This window comes from Rhinichthys klamathensis, unplaced genomic scaffold (assembly GCF_029890125.1).
Source record: "Rhinichthys klamathensis goyatoka isolate OS25496 unplaced genomic scaffold, OSU_Roscu_1.1 h1tg000139l_1, whole genome shotgun sequence".
Lineage (NCBI taxonomy): Eukaryota > Metazoa > Chordata > Actinopteri > Cypriniformes > Leuciscidae > Rhinichthys > Rhinichthys klamathensis.
This window is the reverse complement of record NW_026606674.1, coordinates 2,261,857-2,289,636: the sequence shown is the minus strand read 5'-3', so window position 1 is coordinate 2,289,636 and position 27,780 is coordinate 2,261,857. Positions and strand designations below refer to the sequence as shown.

The 27,780-nt window shown below is 37.2% G+C and overlaps 1 protein-coding gene across 2 annotated transcripts in view; it reads left to right on the top strand.

Moving 5' to 3' along the window:
- The first annotated feature begins 799 nt into the window (after positions 1-799).
- Positions 800-27,780, top strand: part of cped1 (cadherin-like and PC-esterase domain containing 1) — a 54,251-nt gene continuing 27,270 nt past the window's right edge. The window contains exons 1-14 of one of the 2 annotated variants that reach the window (XM_056257573.1): positions 800-1,474; positions 7,839-8,010; positions 12,332-12,426; positions 13,003-13,084; positions 16,141-16,225; positions 16,303-16,453; positions 18,886-19,016; positions 19,570-19,642; positions 19,735-19,890; positions 20,487-20,591; positions 20,817-20,968; positions 21,815-21,868; positions 22,942-23,124; positions 24,303-24,471. In XM_056257573.1, the coding sequence (XP_056113548.1) occupies positions 1,190-1,474; positions 7,839-8,010; positions 12,332-12,426; positions 13,003-13,084; positions 16,141-16,225; positions 16,303-16,453; positions 18,886-19,016; positions 19,570-19,642; positions 19,735-19,890; positions 20,487-20,591; positions 20,817-20,968; positions 21,815-21,868; positions 22,942-23,124; positions 24,303-24,471 (1,893 nt within the window). In that variant the 5' untranslated portion in view covers positions 800-1,189. Of the gene's footprint in view, positions 1,475-7,838; positions 8,011-12,331; positions 12,427-13,002; positions 13,085-16,140; positions 16,226-16,302; positions 16,454-18,885; positions 19,017-19,569; positions 19,643-19,734; positions 19,891-20,486; positions 20,592-20,816; positions 20,969-21,814; positions 21,869-22,937; positions 23,125-24,302; positions 24,472-27,780 lie in introns of both variants that reach the window. The other variant, XM_056257574.1, reaches the window with a different exon arrangement.

Below are 27,780 nucleotides of genomic sequence, written 5' to 3'. Positions count from 1 at the left end.
TTCTTTTCCAAAGTAGATGTTTCTGGATCAATGACCATTCAGTCCTGGAACTACACTCCTATCAACCAATCAGTGCCCTCTGGTTTTAGTTAGGGCGAGGGAAAAGATGCTGTTCTCTTCATATGATCTAATTTAATTTGTGGCCAACATTTACTTTGTTATTGTGAACTTTAAAGTTCAGACTCATGTGAACATTGTCATAAAATTGCTGTCTCATAAATCATGACCACAATACATGTAATCATGTCAGTGGTCACTACTAATTTTTTAGTCAATGGAAATTGGAGTGTTGCTCCTTTTAAATAAAATAAAAATAAACATTCCTATTTGCACACAACTGAGATGTATGTATGTGTATATATGTATATATCAGAATAGCAATGTATTCTGTTTCATTGGGCTATTCAAAGAGTAAAATGCATGTGCACACTTATCTGTGAAAATGTTTGGAATAAATGGTTTAACGCAAACCTGCAGGTGCGCACTTAACAAATCAAAAGGGAAACCCCAAACACTCTTTTTGGCTGGATTTAACTATCTACCGTTGTTTCCATTTCAACAGCTAGACGAAAAGGTGACGAGACGCGTTTTTAAAAGTTAGGGTGATTTAACTTTTTTTTTTTTTTTTACCGTGGGCTATGCACGCGAGACCTCAAAAAATAGTGAGAAGCGACGCAACGGTCATTGATGTCAGGAAGACGCACGTCTACACTGACCAACAATTAAAAATATATATATAGTGAAATGACCGCTAACACACACCCAGGAACGGACAGGCCTTTAAGTTCAATATGTTTGAGACACCTAGTCGAATTCATAAGTTTAACGCTGTTTGGTAAAGGAAGGCAGGCGCGCGCTCAGCGTGAAGGAGGCGTATCATTACTCTCAGTCATGAGGTTCCGCTGCTCGGGAGTGTTTTTAATCAACCGTGGGGCTACGCAGCTTTGAGAAGAAGAAAAAAAGTAGACTTCAGAGAAACGTTTCACTGCTTGGACACCCGGACCGTTGAAACGAGACTTTACCACTCAGCTCTGACGCGCGTCGAATTAGTTCAAGATTTTCCATGATCATGTCATGAAGCGTCTTCAGATGTGCGCTTCGGATTCCTGAACTGCGCGTTTGAGCGCTTGTCGTTTGACAGCGCACCGTGATCCTTGGGGATGATGTGGGGACCAAACGCACATTCCCAATGGTATGTCTCTTGACTCTATCCAGGGACGTTTGTGCAGAAGTGGGAATGCTTTTCCGTGGGATCTGGACGCTCCGCCGGAGGTGCTGCACGGGTCCCGTTCTGCTGTTTGGGATAGCGGTCGGGCTGTTTTACCACACTGTGACTATGGACCGGGACAGATCCGAGTTCAAGTCCAGTCAACGGGACCAAAGGAACAAATCATCGGTGTTTGAGTATAAACAACTACTCAAGAACCCGGAGAGACTCATATCTCTACTAGAAGCATCACAGACAGATGGTTTTGTAAGTAAACCAAAGGTTCATTATTTCATCATTGCCTATAAATAATAGCAACAACAATATTATTAGTATTATTATTATGTAATTAATATTACAAAATAATTCTACAATATAGAAAAATAGAAATACAAATATTTATGATATAATTCTTAATAATACTGAAAATATTTATATTATTTTGTACTTCATTGTTTTTAAATTTATTGTATTATTCATGCATTTATTTTTTTGTAATCATTAGTCATTTATAATACTGAAAAAAATACTCATAACAGCATTAATACATTTAAATTTAATTCAGACTTTTTTTCATACTGGATGCATTTAGTTTGATATATAGCCTATGAAAAATAAACTTGAAATTGTATTTCCAGTGCTGTATAATGGATGTCACTGGACTTCAGCGGTGTTACAAATGTTGTCCAAATCAAAAACTGTACTTCAAAGATCTCATCACTAGGAGCAAAGCTGTTGCGTTGGGATACTTATCTTACCCCTTTAGCATGAAACCCTTGGTTAAAAATAATCAGTGGGTATTGTTTATTTATGATGGGTGTCTTTGTTGGTGGTATTTTAGGAGTAGAAACTCAAGGCTGGACATTCATTGGTTTAAGAGAGCTCATGAAGGAGGGGTTATTTATGAGTGCATGCTTTTGTCCAAGCAGGGATGATTGACTTCTGCGGGGAAGTGTTATGTCAGTATCGGATAGAAAGATCTGAGGAGAGATGCCAGGAATAAAGAACGTCTGTCATGTAGGATGCCCAGCCAGTGGTTTATTTCTGACTTTTGTATTATGAGGAGGATGGTGGAGCATTTGTGCATGAGAGAGAGAAAGAATGCGCAAAACATGGAAAAGTGTGTGTGAGAGAGAAAATAGGCTCAGTGAGGCAGAAGATGAGGGCAGGAAAGCAATGAGAGGTGAGAGAGGTTTAGTTTTAAGCCATGGATGCGGGACTATGCCTTCCGATAATCCCACACTAACTAACTCTGAGCAGGAAGTATACACTGAGAACCATGACAGCTGTCCTCAATGTGTGTGTGTGTGTGTGTCTTCAGTCGGATAGAGTTATCAGTCTGTCTGTGTGACCCTCAGTGGCTCTCTGATGTGTTTGGAGACCGGACGGTGCCCTGTAGTGTCTGGTTCTGCCATATAAATCGTCATAAACTAGTAGGTAACAGAGTTGTGCCGGAACTGAAGAATTACCTAGTGCAATTGTGGGCATCATGACTTGTTATTGCAAATATTTTGTTGAGTATGTGGGAGTTTGTCTTGTCGAATTAAGGATTCTGGGTATGTGTTTTGTGTTTAGAAGTTTTACACTTCACAACAGCAAGAACAAGCAATACTATAATGTTTGTATGAATGACCATAATGTCATATTACATTATTCATAATGTTCATTTGAATAAAGTGCCTATTCCCATGGTTACTGTGCATACTGTGAAAAGTGAAAAATTCCCATCCCATAAATCATTGCTGTCTCGTCGCCCCTAGAAACTAATGGAGGACGGACATTCACTTTAAGTCACTTCTTTCTGTGCTTTTGGACTGGAGTCCACCTGGTTGTGATCCAGAATCGCACAATTGCATTCACTCTCTCAGCAGATGAACTCCTAGTGTTTACACACACACACACAGAGTGAATGTGAATAACTGCTTTGACTGCTGCCATATGTCAGGCTAATATGAACCACACTATGTAGTGTTTAGACATCACACTTTAGCAGCCAGTTGGATGGTTGTAATCACATACTAATCTCACAGAATCTACACTTAATTTTAATTTATAATATTATTTTTATTTATAATATAATAATAGGCATATAATATAATATAGCCTAATATAATACAAATACAGCATTAGTTATTTTAAATGCTTTATTTTTAATGTATTATACATTATTCAAAATTTAATTTTAAATGTAATGCATAATTCAAATATGTAATACTGAAAAATATTACAATATTAGAATATTTAATACTTATAATTTTACAGCGTTAATGTATATAAATTGAATGAATTAATAATATATTATTCATGAATGCAGTATAAAAAAGGCACAAGTCAAAGCTGTGACTTTGCTGTCAGGAGACAGTGTAACCTACAGTCTAGCACATGCTATTCGTGTTATAGTCTATATTAGGTCTGTGGTTTGCACGAACAACTGCACTCCATCTCTGTTGGTCTGAACGCTCCCCAAAGAGACCGTCTAAGTGCGCATTCAAGTATGCTGAGAGTTTATTGTCTGCCTTTTTGACTGTGTGGGGAGAGGACAAGTACAGGAGGTCAGCAAGTAGCGTGCACTTCTCTTCTACACCATGCGTTGCATTGTTTTGGAGGGTCTAGATGTGGCATAGAGGCGTGTTTGGTATGTTATGTGTTTGATGTGGTTTGCGTTCGAATACGTCTCTAGGAGAGAGAGTAAAAAAGGGTTATTTTTATATATAGGGGCCTCTCGACAGCCATGATTAACCTCTGAACCTTATCCACGGAGCCAGTGGTAACAGAAACCCTCATCCAGAGTGGCACAGAGAGAGAGAGAGAGAGAGAGAGAGAGGTATTTGTGGAGGGGGAGGAAGAAACGAGGAAAGCGCAGAAAAACAGGGAGAAGTAGTTTGTGGTGGGGGGTAAGCTTGAATAAAAATGCTGAGCCAATGCCAAATGTTTAGCCAAGTAAACCATTCACTTTGCATGGACAAGCAGAGTTTGAGGTCTCCTTTGAATCCTAACAGAACCCACATTTTGTTTTCTCTCTCTCCACATCTCAAGCGGTCTCTTGAAGTCTAGGATACATTAACTCAACCCAGCTGCGCTTCGCACTGCGTTCAAATATTGAATTGGGGCTTTTTCTCTGCAGAAAGTTTTTTAGAAGAATAAAAGTAACACTAACACTAACAAGGTAACACTTTATTTCAATAGTTCACTTTAGACATTCTACTGACTATTGCAACTCCATGTCAACTAGCAGTCATTAGAGTATTAGTAGACTGTCTGCTAATATCTGCTAACACTTTTTGATGCTCCTCAGCAGACGTTCTACTGACTAGAAGTAACTTTGCAACTAAATGTCAACTTATTCTACTAACCTGAACCCTAAACCTAACAGTCTACTAGAATCCAAATGTGACATCCAATCGGATTTGTATAGGCATGATTGCTTTGAATTCACAGATCATTTTCTATTTCGATGCAAATGTTTACACACTTGAAATGCCACTGCTCTGATGCGTGTGAGCACTTTAATAATGATAAAATGACGATTTTGTTTGGCTTGCCTTTCCACATTGAGTATAAGGAAACAGAGCAGCGTTTGAGATGATAATGGTATTTTGGCAAGGACAGTAACTCCCAAAGTGTTATCTTGACCACTCAAACACTTTTGGGTGATTTACTCTGGCTTGACTGAGCAGCACTGAATGTTTTGGTTGTCTTCACAACTAAAAATGTAGCATCTGATACCGTCAGTAGTACCAGCACACTTTCTTGTAAGGATCATGTGTTGGATTTCTGCATAGTATCTATCAGGGTGGTCTGTTCTTTATCATGTTTATTGTGTCAGGGGGCATGTGCGGATTGAGTTGTTTGAATTTGAGTACAGATGTTGTTCTGCTTAGATTTGTTTCTTTGTATTGTACACAGCACTTGTGACCCTTTTGTAGTATATGTGATTGCGTGTTTTTCTGCATGTGGGCCATACAAGTCATGACCCTTTGGAGACAGTAGGATGGCCTCTAAAAATAGTAGCATTATTTTTAGTCCAAACACTTTTGGAGTTTAGTTGCACATACCAAAAACACCATCAACTCTGTCTCTCTCATACCCACATATGATATCCCTTAAAAAATAAAAAATAAAACCTCTCATACATGTTCATTCGAGATTTCGTGGACTAGTCTGGTTCCTGTTTAAAATGACCCCTGCTTGTTCATCATCTCCAAGTTAGCAAGCAAAAGCGGATGCTTTCCCCCGAAAGAGCAATTTCAGCTGTGACTGTGTTTTCACAGATCCCTGCACCAGAGGACTAAATGAATATTTATGTGTATATTCATCTCCTGTTTTTATGTGGTGGGAATTAAAGCAAGATTTCCCTGAGAGGATTTAATGTTTTGTGTATAGCTGATTTAATTTCAGATCTTATTAAAGTTAATGTATCATTCTGCTCTCTCAGCTCTTTGGGTTTATATATATATTCATCTCCCTCCCAACTTCCTTTTTATTTCCCTCTTTCTTCATGAGACGTTTCTTATTGGTTGTTATTACTTCCTTTGAGCGCTGGGCTGTTTTAGGGAGCGCTTTAATGAAGTAATGATGTTTGTGTCTTGGGTCGCAGACACGGAGGGTGAAATGAATGCAGTCCAGTAATTGCATGTTTTAGATTAGCGTCTGCAGCCTGAGGTCTCACAGAGGGGGAAGAGAGAGGGAGCAGATTGGAGGAGGAGAGACAGACTGGGAGACGTGGGGAAGAAAGAGTGGGAAACTAAGCATGAATGGAAATGAGATTCCTCTTGTTTCTTTTAAGTTAATGATGAAGTTGGTATTCTAGTGTGTGAAAAGAAAAAAACTAGATTTTTAGTGGTGTTGCCCCATGCAAAACTCACCATCACAATGCTAGGGTGTTGCTATGCAGTTGCCAGGGTGTTTTTTTTAGATGGTTACTTAATGGTCAAAGTCTCAGATATGGCATAGTGTAAATATGGAATTTTTTCACTAGTTTTGTTCACCAAGTGAGTCTAATTGCTTTAAAAAATAATACACATCTCCTCAAAAAACTATTATCCAAAATTAGCCTATATTACATAAAAGAATATATGAAAGGGGAAAATAAAATAAAATATGTAATGAATAATTTTAATGAATTTATATTATTATTATATGCAAATAAAATACTTAAATATAAATATATATAAATAATAAATATATTACTATAGAAATGTATAACTTTTATTAAATTATTATTATTATTAGTAGCAGTAATATTGTTGAAATAAAAGGGTTAGTTATACATTTGTTGATATCAGTATAATTGAAAATAAATATAAGCATTATTTTTACAAATAATAATAATAGTAAAATAATAATGTTGTTGTTATTATTGTTATTATGATTATATGTCAATATAAGTCCTAAATGTAATTAGAAAATATTTAAATATTAAATATTACTTAATGCATAACTCTTTTATTATATTATTATTATTATTATACACAATATTCTCTTATAATGATTTGTCAAAGTTGTTTAGGTTTTTTTTATTTAATTCTTAACGTGTATGAGCAATAGTAAAGAGTCTCTTTTGAGAACTAAATGAGCAAATAATGGGGTGCAGGGGTTGACTTGGCCATTTAGGACCCTTTCATTAATGTGGCTGAGCTCCCAGATGGAAACAGTTACAAGCAGAGGAGGAGTGGACCACTGAGAGAGAGCGAGAAAGATCAGCACAGCACGACTGCAGAAAAAGATGAACACATACAGCGAGCAAAGAAAAGGAATCGGTATCATCCATGCTGAAGGAGAGGAAACGCTCCCCTCCCTTCCTCAGTCACACGCTCTGCCCAAATAACGCTGTGTTCCTCTCAATCGGTTACGCAACATGGAACTGGATGATCGTGTGCTATGTTTAATGACATTTAATAAGACTCATGCTGTCAAACTTTTCCTCTGATGCTAAACTAAACCGTATGCCACAGTTCTCCTGTGCAGTTGCCTGAAACCTGAAATCTGTCCTTCACATGTCCAGGCATCTAAAGTCTACTCTTATCTAATCCTGCTCTCATAGAAAACAGGGTTCAGCCCTCCTCCCTACCTGACGGCCCACAGAGGTCATTACCACGCTACACTGCATTATGGGTACTTTTGAAATGCTCGGCTGCCTTTCTGATTAGCCCCTGGTGTTGTGATCCTCACATGTGACAAATCCAGAGGATTGTTTGAGACCTGTTATATGGAGTCAAATTTGTGTCATAAAGATTTGCGAAACAATAAAGTTCTGCAAAAGAAAAAGAAAATAGAGCAAAATTAAAGAAATAATTAATTGCAAAAATCAATGACAGCTATAAAAGAAGCTTAAGAAAATTTCCTTACCACACCACCTAAGAAAATTTCCTTTCCACACCTCCCTCGAGGTTATGTCTTCAGATCCAGATGCAGATCCCAACAGATCATGCCACCATACTTTGCAATACTTTAGTGTTTCGCAAATATATGTGGCATGGATTTGACTCCATATTGTTATGAACTTCATGGAAAATTTGTAACTTACAAATCAAGTTTATTGTACATTTTTAAAGTTGTAAAGGAAGTAACCTTATATATTCAAATATAAAAGTGTAGTTGCTAATCGGTTCCTCTTTTCTTTCTCTCCCAGGTGCATCATTCTAAACACAGCTGTGTGGGAAAAGCCATTATTCTGACAGGCCGACATGTTCCGACGGACACTGAGGTCCAGTTGTACCAGAGAGTCCTACAGCAGCAGGGTTATCGAGTGGATCAGGCCCGTTATGCAGAGACCAGCGCCTCTCTCAGACAGGACAGAAGAGGTGAGAGAGAGACATCCTGCCCTTTTGTGTGTAAATCCAGGTTATATTACCTATAACAGTACTCTGAATGCTGCCTTGTTTTGCCTTCTAGTGCAACAGTGAACACCTCAAACTATAGTAATATACATGGTTGTCACATGACCTCATTTAGCTAGTAACATCTATTTGTCATCTTTAATATGCTGTTCTGTAAATATGTAAATGTAGCATATTTAATTCAATTGTGTGTTAAATCATGGCTGCAAGTACTTTTTTTTTTTTTTTGCCGACCTGAAAATGTAAACTCAAGAAAGTGCATTGCATTATGGGATATAGTATTCTATTGAGTGTATTGTCACTGCACATATATGTAATAGGATATCTATGTTTAATTATTTATACTGAACTTTTTGTGCATATTATGCACAGTATACATAATGCATACTTAAAATTGTTAGAGTAATTGTTAATATGCTGTTCAGAACATAGCACACATACAGTATCTCACAAAAGTGAGTACACACCTCACATTTCAGCAAACATTTTAGTATATCTTCTCAAGGGACAATGCTATAGAAATGAAACTTGGATATATTTTAGAGTAGTCAATGTGTTGCTTGTATAGAAATATATATTTAATGTCCTCTGAAAATAACTCAACATACAGCCATTATTGTCAAAGTAGCTGGCAACAAAAGTGAGTACACCCTAAGTGAACATGTCAAAACTGTGTTTTCTGTAGTCGTCAGAAAACTGTAGTCGTCCCAGAACTTCCTTCTGGGACGACTGCCATGCAAACCGACTTGTTGCAGGGTATGTCGTATGGTCTGAGCACTGACAAGCTGACCTTCCTTCCTCTTCTGCAACCTCTAAAGCAATGCTGGCAGCACTCATGCGTCTGTTTTTTGAAGCCAGCTTCTGCACCTGACGCACAGCACGAGGACTCAACTTGATTGACTGTTGCAAGGCCTGTTCCAAGTGGAACCCGTCTTGGAAAACCTCTGTATGACCCTAGCCTGTACTGTAACTCAGATTCAGGGTGTTACCAATCTTCTTATAGCCTAGGTCAACTTTGTGGAGAGCAACAATTCTAATTCTCAAATGTTGAACATCCAGTGGTCAGTATGATAGAATTTTACTCAAAGCACAAATTTTAACTGCTCTAATACAAGATACACAAATTTGTATGGTCCTGTCAAGCAGACAAAAACATGAAAATGATGAATAGGACGTGGCTTTGCATGGTTAAACGACGTACAGCTATTATCACTTAGGGTGTACTCACTTTTGTTGCCAGGTATTTTGACAATAATGGCTGTATGTTGAGTTATTTTCAGAGGACAGCAAATATATATTTCTATACAAGCAGCACATTGACTACTCTAAAATATTTCCAAGTTTCATTTCTACAGTATTGTCCCTTGAGAAGATATACTAAAATGTTTGTTGGATTGTGAGGGGTGTACTCACTTTCGTGAGATATGCATGCATAAACTGTATGGGCTCAGGACAGATTGGGTATGTTTGGACTGGCATGCTACCAACTTCTATTTTTGAACCTCGTGTCACAGTATGCAAATTTTCTGGATGCATGGAACTACTTCATTCACAAATATGTGTCGTATACAACCAAAGCGCGGTGCAAATGCAATGCACTTGACTTTTTCCATTTCTAATGTGAAGAATGAACTGGAATTAATGTCAATTGCAATTTTACTGTTTTTTATTTGTTTTTGTTTTTAATATAATCAATTGTTGTTGTTGTCTTTCCTTTCTTTGATTGAACTGAATATTTGTTTTACGCAAAAAGAAATGAAAAGTAATTGTACATTTTCAAGATTGACACTTGTCATGTGACAACAATGTAGCATGCTACGGTTTATTTTTGAATACTGCATAGTGTTTCACTTTTTTTTAGTACGCAGTACACATCACATACTGTATAGTTCGTAGTATGCGAGTATTCCAACCTAGCCAACCGTCACTTGACTGCTGTGAGTGTGTCTTCATGATGTGTGTTTGTGTTGAGGTATCATTGATTGGTATCCAGGGACACAGTCAAATATAGTTAAGTGGTCATTACACAAAAATATTTCCCTGCAGAATGCTGTGATTGACCAATCAGAATCAAGTATTCCAGAGAGTCATATAATAAACTGCACTGGTGTGTGCTGCTAGCTCATGATCTCAGAGGTTTGTTGTTCCCGTCCACCATCAGGTGTTTCAGGGGTTAATTTGGTCTCTACGTTCCCAGCTGGGGTCCTAAAACCCTCCTCCCCATCTCCTCCAGGTCATGGCTGCACACAGAGAGGTGATTGAGATGGAGGCCTCTCTGGCGAACTGTGCCGTTTCGTTTCTGTAAATGTCTTTCACGTACATAGCGTCGACCATTGATACTTGGTTATGTCATAATTCATTCTGATATTTATATTGATGCATAAACTAGTATTATGCAACTTTATTACCACAAATTGAGGTAGTTCAATGTGATTTCGAGCCCTTTCTTACTGATAAAACATACACTCATCTTAATGCCAAGAACGCTGGAGGCATCAGTGTGCTTTCCAGTCCTATTCCATTACTGGCACATTAAACATCTAATATAGTGTATGTGTGTAATGTGTTTGATCGTAGATTCACATGTGGTGACAGTTAGTCAGTACAGTTATATAGTCAGTACAGACTAACGGAGATGCTTATTTAACTAAAGGCTGTTTAGTATGCAGCAGCCACAGGCTGTTGTCTAGGCTTTGGCCTGGAACTCCACTTGAAACCATGGGAAAATCGTTAAGCAGAAGAATTAAGTTAAGCATGGAATTGATTCGAAATAATGTGCTGTTAACAGCATTATTTATATAGAATGAGCTGAAATTATCATGATCATATCAGGAGGGACATGAGAGCTGATTTCCCATGATTCCCTTTGGCTATAAACAGTACTTCCTGTTGTTTGGGCTGGGACGGCACTCAGGCACAAATGTTTGGACTTTATGCCAAATACACACCAGCCCATTTCCTGGAGCACTGCTGACTACCACAATAACTACCAGATGTGCTTTTTCCAGTCTCTCTCTCACTCTCTCTCAAAGAATTTAAAGAAGTTTTATTAGCTCAATAAACAATGGTTCACATTTCTAAAGCATTAATAAACATTACAAATGCACAAACGACTTGATTTAACCAAGTTGAACGTTCCTGGATCAACATTCTTTTAGACTTGGAACAACATTCCTATGAATCAGTCCTATCCCTATAATTGTTCGTAATCCTAACATTAACCCGTATTATTATTATTAACAACAACAATAATAATTGGATATATTTATTTTATTGATTTATTTTTGGTTGGTTAATTAAGCTGTAATGTAATGAAGCTCAGGATATGACCCATTATGTGCCTTAATATATCCTGTTTCAAGTGGACCGACCTTGTGCTTGCTAGATGGCTAATGGGACATTGAACCTCTGGTCTAGCATTTGGTGAATTAAAAACGCCACTCATAAATCATATATGTTTGCATGCAGAGAGATTGCGTACGCCGTATAGGGGGCTACACGTCTTTGATGCCTTGATCGAAACCATGACCGTCCCTCTTTTAATTCAAAGCAGTAAAAAAAAAAAAAAAAAAAAAGTTAAAAGAATGTCAAGTATACATGAAGGCAATCTTATTCCAAATGGAAAATTGGCTCATTTTCTTCCTGACTGCGCTTAGTGTTGCCACAGCATTATGTAATCCACTTTTGTCCTCATTTTTAGGACTGCAAAAGGACTTCACAACTATTGGCCGTCTTTATTATTAGAACGAAGATTTTTCCAAGCCTTAAGCTTTCTTCCTTATCTTCATATTATGAAAATAGAGACCGCTTCACTTAAGTTTTTGTGTTCTTTTTCAGTGTTTACTCAGCTATACTTTGGGGACTATTGTCCCTATACAAGTGAGCTAAATATGACAAAAACCTCCCTTTAGGGACATTCAGGGATGTTCTTCTTCCTCAATAAAATTATGGTATTTCAACATTTACTGGTGAAACAGAAATGTATATATTGGGCCACACAATTTTGAATTCATGGGGCCTTTAAATTATAATAGAGTTGTTTATGAATAGGGTTTGGGTTCATCTACAGTAGTAATAAATAATAATATTGAACTTTATTTTAAAAAACAATAGAAATGTACGTCCTTATTTAGATTTAGCCAAAAAAAGTGTGTGCTGCTGAACTGCCTTAATCATCTCTTTTTGGCAAACTGTCATCAGCATAAAGTCAGTGCTGATCTTACCATCTTTTTTTCTTACTTTATTTCTTCATCTGAATGCTAAATATACTCTCTCTTGAACACAGATGGAAGAGACTGGTCTGTCTTGATTTGCCTAAAGGGCTCTGAAAAAAGTTGCCTGCGAAAAATCAACTTTGCCCATCCGCAGCACCACCAGAGGGTAAGACCACCCACTCCCTAGCTGACCCAAACCACATCCAGCGCTCTTGAAGAGATTCCTGTTTATGATCAAATGTAATGCACAATCATTTAAAAAATATGGCCTGTTATAGATCCGAAACTGAGAAGGAAAATCAAACACAAAAGCCAAGTGCTTATGCCAAATGCTTTTTGTTTGAAATGCATGTGAAATAAGATCCGGTCCAGAGGTTCAAAGGGAATGTTTATATAGAAACCAGGATGCAGTAAAACACTCTCTAAATGCAGAAAATATATAAGAGCTTGAGCCATTCTTGTATTTTACTTACAATTCATTTTAAACCTGTATTTAGTAATGCTAATATACTGATCAGATTTGCTTAAATATCCCAGCTGTTGCGAGTTTCTTGGGTCAGTTATAGTTCTGCATGGAATTGATCCAAGAACAACTGCTACTTACTGTCAGTTATTAAATATCTCTTGGTTGTAGGCCGTTAGTCATCTCACAGGATCTTAAGGCATTACCGAAAGACTGTTTTAAATGTTTTTAAACTTTCCACCAGGGTGGTCTTGGTTAAACTCTGACCTCTTCACACAGGTTAACATAATACCAGCCTTTGCTGGAGCGTTTCTGGACATGGGCGGAGTCTGCCGGTTTTTGACGGACAGCCAGTTGTCAGGTGAGCTGGAATATTCCAGGCATTTTGTTTTTAACACTGATACTGAGACATTAATATTTGCAGCCACAACATGATATGAGTAGTTTTTAAAGTGTTGAATGAGTTTGTTCTGTGGAACACAAAAGGAGACGTTTTGCAGAATGTTCATGTTTCTCTTTTCTGTATGACAAAAGCAGTCCAGTGATCTGGGTTTTAAAAAAATAACTAAAATCACCATAAAAGCAGTGACGTGCGCTATATTCTAAGTCTTCTAAAACAATATGACATATTTTTGCAAACCTAAAGGGATATATTCTCATAAAAATGACATTTCTGTCATCATTTACTCAACTTCATTTTGTTCCAAACCTGTATGACTTTTTCATCTGTGGAACACAAAAAATATATATATTTTATAGAGTTTGAACCATTTTTTTTCCATCTAATGAAAGTCAGTATTAATTATATCCCATTATTGAATTTATTTATATTTTGAATGATATATTTTTCATCTTTTCAGGTTTCATTTTAATTTGAATTTAAGTTTTAGTAATTGTATGTGCTTTTGTTATTTTTGTAAGTTTTTGTAATATTTATTTTTACATTTAATTTAGTACTTCATCTTAAACTTATCAGTTAGTTACCAAGGCAACATTTCTAATTTTTGTTTGTTTATTTTTCAAAAAAAAAAAAATGTTATATTATGTCATATTATATTTTATTTTATTTCAGCTTTATTTAAATTGCCAAAGTTAACAAAACAACACTGGGTCAAAAACAACCCCTTTGGCTTTCATTAGGATTTCAAATTCCTTGATGATAAAGCTTCATCATTTAAATTGGATGGAAAAACAAAGCCCATTCTCAATTTAACTGACGTCTTTGACAGTGTTGTGTGTGTGTGAGAGGCACTTCTGTCAGCAGTGTGTTGGAGTGCTTTAAGGTTTTCTCTGTAATTGCTTATAAAAGTCAGTGTCAAGGGTGATATGAATGGATATTAAAAGTTAAGTGCAAATAATAAATGCCATTTAATTTCAGCAATAGTGAGTTTTCTTAAATGTCAGAGGAATGCCGTATTTACAAAGCTCTTTGAACTTGATCATGCTTAATTTAACTACTTTAAACCAATTATGGGCATCACCACTGAAAGACCTCAAAGAAGGAGGATAACAGTGCCTATGTTTTGTGACAATAATGACCGATTTTTCACCCGCTGCCCCTGTGGCATCAAGACCGCCCAGCTTCAGAAAAGGAGGCTTTGTCTCCAGCTCTGAAACAATATTGTCCTTCCTGTTGGCCCGTCGCCCACAGAAACAAGAACGATTGAGTCCTGGTGTTTGGGGTTTGGCTAGGCAAGGTTGTGTCCTCTTCATAATCATATCTGAAGGCAGGCGTACAGTAGGGTGCACAAATATACACATGACATGGACGGGTCAGTCACCAAGTTGAATGTAAACTCAGCATAGCTCACACACTTGTGTTGGGAGTGACCTGGACTTTGGCAAAAGCCCGAGTTACAGAGATCCTGATGTTTTTCCAAGTGTTTCATTAGGGTTTGGGGTTTGAAACGGGGCCCAAGGCTGGTGTGGTGTGTGTTAACTGAACAAGGTTTGGAGATGTGTAATGTAGAGATGTTTGAGGGTCTTAAGCATTGCTTCAGTTGTGTGGTGTGGCGGCATCCTTTCTCACGTGTGTGTTTCTGATTATATGGTGACACGAGGACTGGAGTGGAATCAGTGAAGGAATTTACATTCGCACAGCAGTGCCAGATCACTCTCTCACTCAGAAATGCTGAGCTGTGCATGTGTTGATATGAAGCCTATAAACACACATTTGCACACTGCACACACTTTGACTTCTATTGGTATTTGAATAAGTTAGTTATAATTGCAATCAAATGATCCTATGTGGCCTCACAGGACCGTGATCTGTGTGCACCACCACAGAAATACGAACTGAAGAGACAAAATGAACTGAGACTCATCACTTGTTGCGAATGTGGCTGCTTTGAAGAGGAAGCTTTTATCGCTAGTTGTTTTATCGTGTCACGTCTGGCACATGTCACTCTAAAATGCAACTTCTGGCAGTTTCAGAAGTGAATGACGACATGTAGTCTCTTTGTTAACAATGTTTCCATTGAGAATGTGTCCATATTGCAAAACATACCGTTCAAATTCAGCAAGGATGTATTACATTTATCATAGTCTTTTGCACTGTTACCAACAACATCTTTCAGATAAATGCTGAACTTTTTATTCATCAAAGAATCATGAAAACAAATGTATCATGGTTTCCACAAAAATATTAAGCAGCACAACTGTGTTTAACATTGATAATAATAAGAAAAATAAATGTTTTTTGAGCATTGAATCAGCATATTGGAATGATTTCTTGAGTTATTCAGTTATTTTAAATTGTAATATTCACAGTATTACTGTTTTTACTGTATTTAGAATAAATTCAGCCTTGGTGAGCATAAGAAACCTACCTTGTTTTAACCAAAATCCACACACCTTTTCATGGAGAAAGGAATGCATTTTGACATTAAAAATCATTCTAACATGGCAGATGAAGTGAGGAAAACGTTAATTACTTTTAACTTTTTAAAAATGAATTTTTTTGCCTAATATTTGTGTGCAGTGCAATTGAATGACTAGCTTGCTGTTAGCTTAGCATCATGCTAATGTCAAATTCTTAAATAATCTGAGATTAAAGTCTCTAGTGCGCTTCATCATTGTTTAGCACTTTCTGCCTATGTAGTGCGTCCAAAATCAATCACTTATGAGGTTATGAGGCTGCATTGTGTTGACGGTTAGCAGTAAGACAGGCAGCTCACTCTGTTATAGAGCAGAGCTTCAGTTTATTTATCACAGAAGCAAAACCTGCATGTGAGAAACGTGGTGAGACTCAACGATTCGCTATCGTGGGATCTCTAGACAGATGTCTGGAGGTCTTTGTGGAAAGAATTGAAGTAGTTTTGGCCTTCATGTCGATGCATGTGCTATGTGTCTTCCTCACAGAGGAAATCAATGTGCCTGACTCTATCCTCCTCCTGCCTTCTGTTTTTCTTTTCTCAGGAGTGACATTACCCATACACCCTTCAGCCTGTGCTTTTTCCACATCTCCACAAGAGGGAACCCCAAACACTGCTGAAGATCAACAGTAAGTCATGCCACATCTGAGGGAAATGGCCAACCAAAAATGTTTTTCTTCAGAGTTGTTGTGATTGTATCCTACAGGAGGCAGTCAATCACACGCTCAGACAATCAGGGCCTGAATGCTACTGTAAGTGTATACGTCCTGGTTACCTCTGCAACACCGCTGACCGCTTTCGTCCACCGCACAGCCTTGGTCAAAACCCACCTGGATAAAACTAGTTATGCTATTGAGGTAAGGAAACATTTTCCTTAGAGTGAGAAAGCTGTAAAACAATTACAGTTTTAATAAAACAATATCTGCATGTCAATACTCAAATGAGCTTAGAAATCTTTATTAGGTGCCTTTTGGCTATTTTGATTTATATTGTTAAATCAGATCAGATGAGATTACTCTAGTCTTAATATTGCAGTTTGTATCCCTGTGCTGCAGTTTACTGATGATGAAGGCTTGGCTAAGCATTTATTCCCCATGTGATGTTTATTAGGCCTCCATGCAGCTGTGAAACACTTATCTCGTGTGTGTGTGTGTGTGTGTGTGTAATGCCAGATTACTGAAGAGGCTTCAGTCAGAGTCTTGTAAACAGCTGGAGGGCACATTGAGATCTAATATGAGACAGATCATGTTTACTGAGTTTCAATGGTTGATAAAAGAGTCCTGACAAACAAGCAGATCACTATAAAGCCTTCATAAAGGTCTGCTCGTTCCCCTCTGGTCCTGTGTGTGTGTGTGTGTACCGTGTGATATAGATCAGAATCTCATGCAAAACTGACCATTTGTGTGCAACAATGTGTCCTTGTGACAAAATTTCCCCTTAGTGTCATCTTCATTAAATAATGTTAGGGTTAGAGTTGTGTCTATGGTAGCTTCTAATTAAGATGGTTTCGTACACGTTTTGTGTGGTCTAATGTTATTTCACAAGCATAAACAATTGTTCTTCTACTGCCCTCTAACTGCACTGCTCTGTCATTACTCTTCAGCTGGGTTCATCAACCTCCTCTTTCTCTTGTACTGCCGTGTACAGTGGAATGGTTTCTCCCATGTGATGATAGATACTGTGTACAGATCACTCACAATTTAAAGTTAGCATGCCAAATACACATTTCATATTTTTACTGTTCACAAAGATGTTCTTGAAAACACTGGGATTTATTCAACTTAATATTAAAGGGTTAGTTCACCCAAAAATGAAAATTCTGTCAGTATTTACTCACCCTCATGTTGTTCCAACCCCGTAAGACCTTCGTTCATCTTCGGAACATGAATTAAGATATTTTTGATGAAATCTGAGTCCATAGGCTTCTTCAGGGATTGAACTTGCCGGCCTCGAAAAGTTATTAAAGATATCGTTAAAATAGTCCAAGTGACTACAGTGGCTCAATCTTAAGTTTATCAAGGGACGAGAATACTTTTTGTGCGCAAAAAAAAAAAAAAAATAACGACTTTATTTCAACTATTCATTTCCTTCTCTTTGGGCCTCTAGTCAGTTAACGTAGTGTGATTCCGTAGAGCTATGTCACACGTAGGCTCACTATTGGCCGACGCTGGTCATGTGCGTGATGCGTGTGACGTACAACAACAGAAGCTTACGCTATTACACTAGTGAACTGACTCGAGGCCCACAGAGAAGGAAATGAATAGTTGAAATAAAGTCGTTATTTTTTTTTTTTTTTTTCGCACAAAAAGTGTTCTCGTCGCTTGATAAACTTAAGATTGAGCCACTGTAGTCACTCGGACTATTTTAACGATGTCTTTAATAACTTTTCGAGGCCGGCAAGTTCAATCCCTGAAGAAGCCTATGGAGGAATGATCCAGCTCTCAGATTTCATCAAAAATATCTTAATTCGTGTTCCGAAGATGAACGAAGGTCTTACGGGGCTGGAACAACATGAGGGTGAGTAATTACTGACAGAATTTTCATTTTTGGGTGAACTAACCCTTTAAAGGGGTGGTTCACCCAAAAATGAAAATTGTCATTATTTACTCACCCTCAAGTTGTTTCAAACCTGCATGAAGTTCTTTCTTCTGTTGAATATAAAGGAAGATATTTTGAAGAATATGGTCCCCATTGACTTCCATAGTATTTTTATTTCTATACTATGGAAGTCAGTGGGGACCAGAATATTTGGTTACCCACATTCTTCAGGATCTTGAAATGAATATAGTTTTGGAACAACTTGAGGGTGAGTAAATTATGTCAGAACTTTCATTTTTGGGTGAACTATCCCTTTAACTGCATAGGCTAAACACTATGCAAAATTATAAAAAAATGACACAAGCTGAATAGGAAATGTTTCTGACTTCTAACTAATTATTTTATAGCTATGTAATTGGTACACCCAGAAAAAATGAATTTGTACTGCAAATATCCTTTACAACTCGATCTCCACTAGGTGGTGACAACTCGTACTAAAACTTGTTGACAGTTAAAGTCTGTTTTTCACATGGGAGAGTTTTTGTCTTAGTTGCTGTGGCAGTATGCATGTCACTACAAAACCTGTTCATCAATACTGATTTAACAGTGTAGAACTTGCAGTGTTCTGCTTAATTTGTTTAGAGAGACTGAACGGATGCTGAATGATGGAGTGATGAGATCTCTCTGTTATTGATGCTCTTCATCTTTGGGTTTATGTACTGTGTCAGACCTCTCTCTCTCTCTCTTTCAGTTACAGGGATTCTTTAGAGAAAGACTGGGTCTTTTGCTCTCTCATCAAGCCATTGATCACATGAATCATGTTATCAGCGACATCCTGAAAGCTGCCCTATTATCCACAAAGGAGAGCAGCTCTTCACCAAGGTCATAAACACACATCACCCTGAAAGTGCCCACATACTTTAATCTTAAAAAAGTGTATCTTGCGTTGGGCAATATATTTGTTATCAGTGTTGAGGAAGTAAAGTAATTCATTAAGTAACTAATTGCATTACCTAGTTTTTTTTTATGGAAGGTAATGTGTTACTTTTGCATTACTTTTTCTCATCTGGGCTTGTTTGTTTTTAATAAAATAATAAATAATAATAAAAAGCCTCAGGTTGAAGGAAATGTAAATTCACACCTGTACAGTAGAGGGCGCAGCACAAACAAACCTGGATTGCAGAAGAATAGGACGAAAACTGTTGACCTTATTGTAAAGTGTTACCGAACTATTAAACCTGATAAACGTTTTTTTTCAATGCATGACTAAAACTGTATTTGTCCTGTATTTAACTTAAAAGCCATTGATTCGATAATTTGTTTATTAATAATACTTTTAGCTGTACTGCATATATAATTTTATAATATACATGTTGATCAGCTCAATGTATAAAATGTTGGTTTTTTTTATTTATTTTTATTTTTATTTTTATAGGTGTAAGCTGTGTTTTCAGTTAATGACCTTCTCATTGCACTATAACGCTTCTCTTCGTCCAGTGGTGGTGAAGGTAAGAATGAACAGCCAGCCATGATCTGCCATGCAAGCTCTCAATATGACCACTAGATGGCAGCACATCAACACACACTCTTTCTGTCTCAGCTTCAGACTGATCTACACTTCGATGGAATGAAGGACCCTCACTTTGACGGACAGATAGCCAAAGAGTATATGCTGGAGGATGTGCTGAAACTGCTTTTCCCAGTATGCAACAGTGCGCCCAGTTCACCTCTTAGCACCCAGGAAGAGACCCAAAAGGTAAAACGGACGTCCGTGTGTCCTTATGTTTTCAAACGCAAGTTAATTAATTAACAGTTCTTTTTTTATGTGTCCTGACTCCTTTTGGAGTGGATGTAGGCACATGCAAAAAAATGTTTTCAGAACATTTATTCTGTGAGAAGAAATAAAGTGTCCAATAACAGGTTTTACCAAGATTAAATTTGAATTCGGCCGGTCATATGATCTTGACATATTTGCCCCCATGAGGCAACTTGGTCCATGTAAAATAAAACCGCCACTGAGTTTGTGTGATTTTAAACGTATGTAAATTTAAAAGGACATTTATGAAACACTAGTAGAACCAATTTTATGAACCCATTCTTGCAATAATCAATGCATTCAATTCAGTCCAAAATATTTTTTTTTCTGCTTGTGTTTTATAAATGAGGCCTATTTAATAAAAAGTGAATTAAAATGTCAAATAAGTCATTTCTCATGCCTTACAAACAGTCCATTTGTATTTATTCGGTTCAATTTCCTTGTCTTCTTTGTTGCTTTGTAAAATAGTAATTTTTTTCCCATGCACATCAATAGTTTTTATCATTGTGGCCTGATTATTTGAACTCGTGCTGCAGTACGGTGACTGTGAGGGGCCAAACGGTCTGTGTCTGCCTCCAGATGAGATGCATTTACTACGGCAGTTTAATCAGCACCTCAAAAGACCAGGACCCTTCCAGCTGGTAAAGACACATTTTCTGTACTTTTAAAGATGCTAATATTAGCTATAGTATATATGCTTTTTAATATGGACTAACAGGCATACATTTTATTGAATTTGACATGCAAACGTGCATCATGTTTGAAGGATCTTTCCATGTAAACTTATCGCATAATAAACCTGTATGTCCCTGTTGTGCATTTTTGCCTGTTAAATAAATTGTGTCTGTGTGTGTGTGTGTTGGCAGCTGTACCCTATATCTCCTCCTCCTGATGATCTCCACCATGATCTAATCCAGGGAGAGTCCCTCAGCGCACAGGATTGTGGATGGAGACCAGCTCTCATGGCCCTGCTCCAAGAACTCAGCCTTTACTACATGAGAAGACATCAGACTGAAAGGTTACACACACACACAAACACATACTTGCACATCATGAGACATTTGCAGATTCCCCGGGTCATATCATCAAGCCTTATTCTTTCTCCAACGATGAGATGAGTTATGCTGCAGGCGTGCAACAATTCTGCAAGGGTCCGGAGATCATTTCATACAAATTGTTTTGTACTCAATCATTCTTAGTGATGTCCTGGTTTAAGCCTGTGGTGCTTTGGGTCATCTGCAGTCCTGTCAAAACATTTGTTTTTACAGTATTTCTCACACAATATCTCCCAAACCTCCTGATGTCTTACTTTTATATTCCTCTTTTTTTCTCCGTTTAATTTTCTCACTCTCACACACCATCTGTCACTGTAAAGAAACTTGAGAAAATCCAAAGCCCTATTGAGTGAATTATTCTATTTTATATAATAATATTATTATTATTACTTAATGGCAATAATACATTTGAAATGGTTTACAATTAAAAAAATACTGTCAAATACACTTTTGCATTTTCAGAATAGCATAATTTCACATATTCTTTCATTTAAAAACGGTTAAAAAAAAGTTCTGTTGTACAAAGTTATAACAGTCTTTGAACATCTTACTACCTCGAGGAATAATTGCAGCAAGGATCGTTATCATGTCAAGTCCTTCAAACAAATGAAGACACCTTTTCAAGCCAACACTGATAGTTTTTATATGTTAAAATGAGGAGGTGAAAGTCATAAAATGCTTGCTTTTGCTATTCCAGGAAAACAATGTGCTAACGTTCCATTCTTCCAATCACCTGCATTAATAAAGCATTTTAGAGCACTTGTTGAGTTTTCTATTAAAAATCGCTGTACTTTCTATAATTCCTACAGCTTGGATGAGCCAAAGAGCCCAGAGGCATCAGATTCACTGTCAAGAAAAGGCAAGTACCATGTGGTAACATATTAACCTGACTATAAGAATTACAAATAAACATTTGTATAAAGCACCTACTGTTTTTACTTAATACAAATACATTTATTAGTGTAATAACTACACTGTAAAGGTCACGCTTGCACACTGCCTCGGAAACTTTCGGCCGTTATAAAAAAAAATCGAATCGGGTTCGATTTTCTGCGTTTTTCGCATCCATAGCAAGCAGTTTGAATGGTGTTTGTTTGGTGTTTTGACAATTCAGAGCCACCGAATCACGAATACGAAAAAACGCATACGAAAATTTCGGACTCGGTGTGCAAGGGCCTTAAAGCCGAAGTTGGCAAAACTGAAAAAAAAAAATTTAAGTTAAGAAATTCAAAGTTTAAGTAAGCAGAACTGGCAGATTTTAATTTTGTACTCTTACATTTTATTTGGTCTTAACTTGAAATATTTGAGTAAGCTAATTCATAGATTTAACTTAAAATTATCATGTCTCAACTTAAATATTTTTAGTAGTGGCAATGTGGCTACCTTTTAACTATTATTCAGTAAATTTTAACTTTCTAATTGGTACCACAATGCTTTGATAGTATTAGCATGGCATAGCAATAGCTAGAGTACAGCAAAAAAGAACAATTATCATATTTCTGTTCTCAAACTAAGCTCATGTTCCACTCGTCAACATGATGGTAACCCCCCCCCCCCCCCCCCCCCCAAAAAAAAAAACACATAACAGAAACTCTTCTAAATTAGCATAGCAAAACAAACACTACTAAATCTCCCATTTAACATTAATCTTGCACAAAAAGCATTATATAACACTTGATTTTAGCATTTACTCACCCTTTCGAGTGTCATGGCAAAGCATGCTGGGAAATAGAAATCCCAGCCCAGTTTCAGTCTAAATTAAAAGAAACAATTAATGTGTTAAAATGAGTTAGTTTTGTGGAAAAGAAATTGCTAAATACTTCATAAAAGTTCATTTGATTGAACTACTCAATCCAATTAATTGTTTTGACAATTATTTTTTTATAGGTAATCAGTATGAAACCATTAAATGCGCCTTACTTCTGTTTTAAGGGAGGTGTGTTGATCCCCACCTGAGGCAGTTGTACACGGACCCTCCGATGGCCCTGGTGCCGACATTTAACGCATGGATGAAGGAATATCGAGCCGAGGTTCCATTTGATGTGATGACCATTCATATCCGGCCAGAACCAGTCAGCCCACACTGTCATATTCACCTGGACGAACATCGTGGACCCAGGTAGACCGAACACATATGGCATAACCACAAACTCAATGGCCAGATTGTAGAATTAATTATTGTGGCATTCAAATGTACATTTAAGAGATTAATTTGATGTGCATAAAATCACGGACACTTTACTGTGTGGACTGAGTAGCCATGCAGTCAGTGTTGTAAAACACAGCAGCTTGAGCTGGGAAACAATGAACAAAGGGTCTGCGGTACGTTAGTGCCGTCGCTGCTTTTTTCTTGGTAATCAGATCTAGCTTCTTATGTGTCAGCTCAAACTCACTTCACCGTTTGATTGATTTATCAGATTAATTTCTGAATTTGCTTTCCCATGCATGGCGAGTCATACACACACACACATTTAAAATCCCTGATTACTGTCTACTGGACTCCATTACACCCTGTAATCTCTAATACCCACAGAGGGGAAAACGTTTAAAGCTGACCCTGACTCAAGATTATAATAAGAAGCTATTGGGCTTTTAATTGGTATTTAATCAAGACATGTTTAATGATAATAATAAATAAAACAGTCAACAAATAACATGGATATGAATGCATTTTATAATGTTCAATAATGTATATTTTAATAATATATATATATATATATATATATATATATATATATATATGTGTGTGTGTGTGTGTGTATACAGTAGTCAACATTTTAAGTGGATCAAAACCTTTCATCAAAGTAATGAATTTTGAACAATACCCGTTCTTGTCTTAGGACAACTTTGATGAACTTTTTTGATCCACTTCAAATGTTGACTATATATCAACCTGACTTCATTAGATTATATCAATGAAAGTAATTTTATTGGTTAGATTACATATTAATAAATCCTTAATAAAACAACTGCAAGTTCCAATTTTTTACAGTGAAGCCTTTCGGAGAAAGACTCAAATGTAAGGTTATTAGTTCTACTCGTAGAAAGCAAAGGGTTGATGGATCCGTCTGAAAGCAGTCTGGGCTGTCTCTTTTCTCAAGGTTTTGTGAAAGCACAGACTTATTTTTCCACGAGTGAGGGGTCACCTGTTGACTGGGACCCAGTTTTAATCCACAGTAATCCTCCTCCCCTGTCACAGCAAGAATAACCCCAAAAGTGAAGGGTGTGTGTGCGTGTGTGTGCGCATAAGTGATCGGGTACGCTGAGTTCCTCAGAACTTTCTTCTGTTTCTTTCAGAATGGCAAACTATCCAGTTGGCCTGGGCAACAGCAGAATCAACATTCTGGTGATGGACGAATCAGAGGCCGAGCCTGTCGTCATGACGATATACACTCTGCACATATACCGTGAAAGCAGGCCCAGTCTGCCAATGTTTGATGAGTATGTGATGTGCAGCTTTGTGCAGGTACGCAGGACAAACACACACACTCTCACCAACTCCTGCCCTAAACTCAGCAGCAGACCCTAATACACACATCTGTCTAAGAGGAATTTGTCGGCTTACATTCCTACACTCTCAGAAAAAAGGTACAAAAGCTGTCACTGGGGTGGTACCCTTTCAAAAGGTACACCTTTGTTCCTTATTTACCCCTAAACGGTGCATATTAGTATCTTAAAGGTACATATTCAAATGGTACATACAACCCCAGTGACAGATTTTATACCTTTTTTTTCTTTTCTTTTTTTTTCAGTAGTCTTGAATCTCTAGAACTGGTTTTAAACCAAGAAACTCTCAATTTGAGGATTTTTTACTTCCATCTTGGATTCAGTCCATCCAACACTCAGTCACTTTCTTTCTTGTGGATGTTCAGGTTTCAGTGCAAGCTGATAGCTCTGATCGTAGACTCACAGTTATACTGGATCACAGCAGGTTTCTGTCACACAGTGTTGACTCATGCTTGTGTGTGTGTTGGGGTGGGGGTTGGGGGGGGGGGGGGGGGGGTATATTTATGTCTAAAATAAAATTAACACATTGATAAATGATTTAATCATTTCCATTTATATGCAACAATATTTACCTACATCTATATTTTATTAAAATTTTTTACCGAATAATTGTAAAATGTAAAAGCCCAGCAAAATCTATGAACTTTTTGAGTGGGATGCAAATGAATCATTGAATTATTTTAAAGGGACAAACAATAAAACACAATTTTTGTTACTTATGTTTTAAATATCCAAAATGTATTTTAAATTTTCACTACTTCTCAATGATTTTTTTGTATGTCATGCTTCTCTGGATCAACGTGATGCAACAGAATGGGGAAAAACGCCAAATGAGTGAACAAGAAAAAGAGAGAGTAACAGTGTTCGTGACTCTGTGGATCTCTAGCTCATTATGAAAGTGTTTTATGGCTGTGTATGTCTAGTGATAATGAGCTGATGACAGTATAGTCCTTAGGGATTCCTGTTCGGTTGGAGCTTCAGTGAGCATCAACCACTTTCGGATTCAGACATCATAAGTTAGGCGTAAGTTACTGGAGTGTTCTCTGAAAAGATTTAGAACTTTAAAACTTACCAAGTGACGAGCTGTGAGTTTTCTTAATTGGTCAATCTCATTCTCTAGCTGTGTTTTTGTAAAATGAACATACATAGGAGATTAAACAAATTCCTCCGTATGTTCTCAATTGTTCAGTTCTATTCTATTGAACACCAGAGACTTGATGTTAACATGCACAAAGCATGTTAATGTGTCTGGGCTGACCACTTGTGATCGGATCAGCCAAGACAAATATTATTGTCAGGTGTAAACAGAGCTTTTGATTGAATATTTGGGATAGTTTTTACCAATCGGACCAATTGGTAAGACTGTGTCCTGTTTTGGAAGACTTATTTTGGTCTCCGATCTATCTTCAATGTGTATGAGGATTGCAACAGCTCCTTTCTTACACATGACATTCCTTCATTTATCCCTTGATCCCTGGAGGGGAGAATGGGCTGGAAATCGAGCATTTTATCACGTTTCCCCTTCAAAGACAAATCAAAAGGTTGTCTGAGGCTTTATTTACAGCGAGACAAACATATTCATAACTCTTCTCTCTGTGTGTCAGGGACACAATCCTAAAACCATAAGCAACATCAGAATTTACTGACTAGCGTTCACATGGGTATATTCAGAAAGCAACATTCTGTTGATGGAGTGAACAAAAGATATATCCATATGTGTCAAAAGATAATTCACCATGTGTACCTCATTAATACACACAGGACTTCCTGACCTCATCCAGCATATAAATACGAGCACTAAGCTTGATGAATTGTCCACTGTTTTACATCCAGCTGGAAAAGTTTTGTTTGCAGCACATCATCTCCTTTGTTCATTCACTTATTTAAGGGTGACATGAAGCATTACCCAACATCCCTGATGATGATGTCAATTTTGTCAGTTTTAGGGAATTTATGTACTATAGTTTTCATTTAAATGAACAATAGTTGTTTATTTGTGTGTGTGTTCCTCCATTTTATAAGATTTGAATTTAGAATAAGATTTGAAAATACAAACATGACCTTTTCTTCAATAAAACTTAACTGTGTGGTTTGTAAAATATTTTAGACATTACTTTCTTCAGCACAAATTAAAGACACAGTTCATCAAAAACTAAAAATCGTTATTTACTCTCCTTGTCATTCCAAACCGATGACTTTCTTTCTTCTGTTGAACAGAAAGGAACATATTTTAATACTGTTTCAACTGTTTTTGTCTCTGTTTATCTCGGTCTCTCTCATCATTAGTCTAAACCGATATAAAGTAGATGATGACATAGTTTCTTTTTTAAAAAAAATTTTATTGAGGCATCCTTTTAACTGACTGGTTTGCTCTAAAGCTCATTTTTAAATAAAAGTGGGTGCTGTTTTCTGACTTTCAGGAAACGTTCTCCACATCTCTGTGTTGACATGGCTTGTGATTGAATGGGTTTTGACTAGGAAGCATTTTTTTTTGAGCAGAAGCCACAATGTGGTTTTATAAATCTGGAGCTGTTCCCATGCATATGATGGGTGTTTTTCAAACTTCGAGGTGACGTTCAGACATAACGGAGAAGATTGGCTTGTTGGCGTCTGTTCTGTTGATTTACATAGATATTTTTATTTATGAACTTTTCAAATGTTGGCACAGTCTAAAGTCAACTCTTTTCGTTTTCCATTTGTATCTCACGCCAAGAAGACACATAGGGTGGTCTTGAGGGAAAACAATGCAAGAGACTTTAATTCTTTCCAACTGCATATGCGCATCTTTTTACACCACAATCCTTCTAAGGAGCGGTTCACACAAGCGTTATGGACAGCAGTGGAACAGAACGCATGGGTCGCGTTTTAACTTGACACGCCGTCATATAAACATGCCGCTAGATGTTACACAACTGCAAAGACATTCGTATTCAGACACTCAGAGCGTCTCTTTGTCCTGCTTTAAGTGGATTACTGTGGAAAACATTAGTGCAGAAGGGACAGGGGAGGCAAGGTGGCAGCTCAGAGGAATTCTTTTGAAGCTACAGCATGTCGACATCCACGTCCACCATCTGCCCTCCCTCTCCTCTTCTCAACGCTCTCTCTGTTTGTCATTACAACCCTCTTCATCCATCAAAGCTTTACGGTGGCATAAAATCACCCCTTTTTGACTCTGATGCTAAAGCAATTAGTTTAGATTGGACTAGTAAAGGAAAATTTCACTCAAAAAAGGGAAATCATTTACTAATCCTCTTGTCTTTAAATCCCA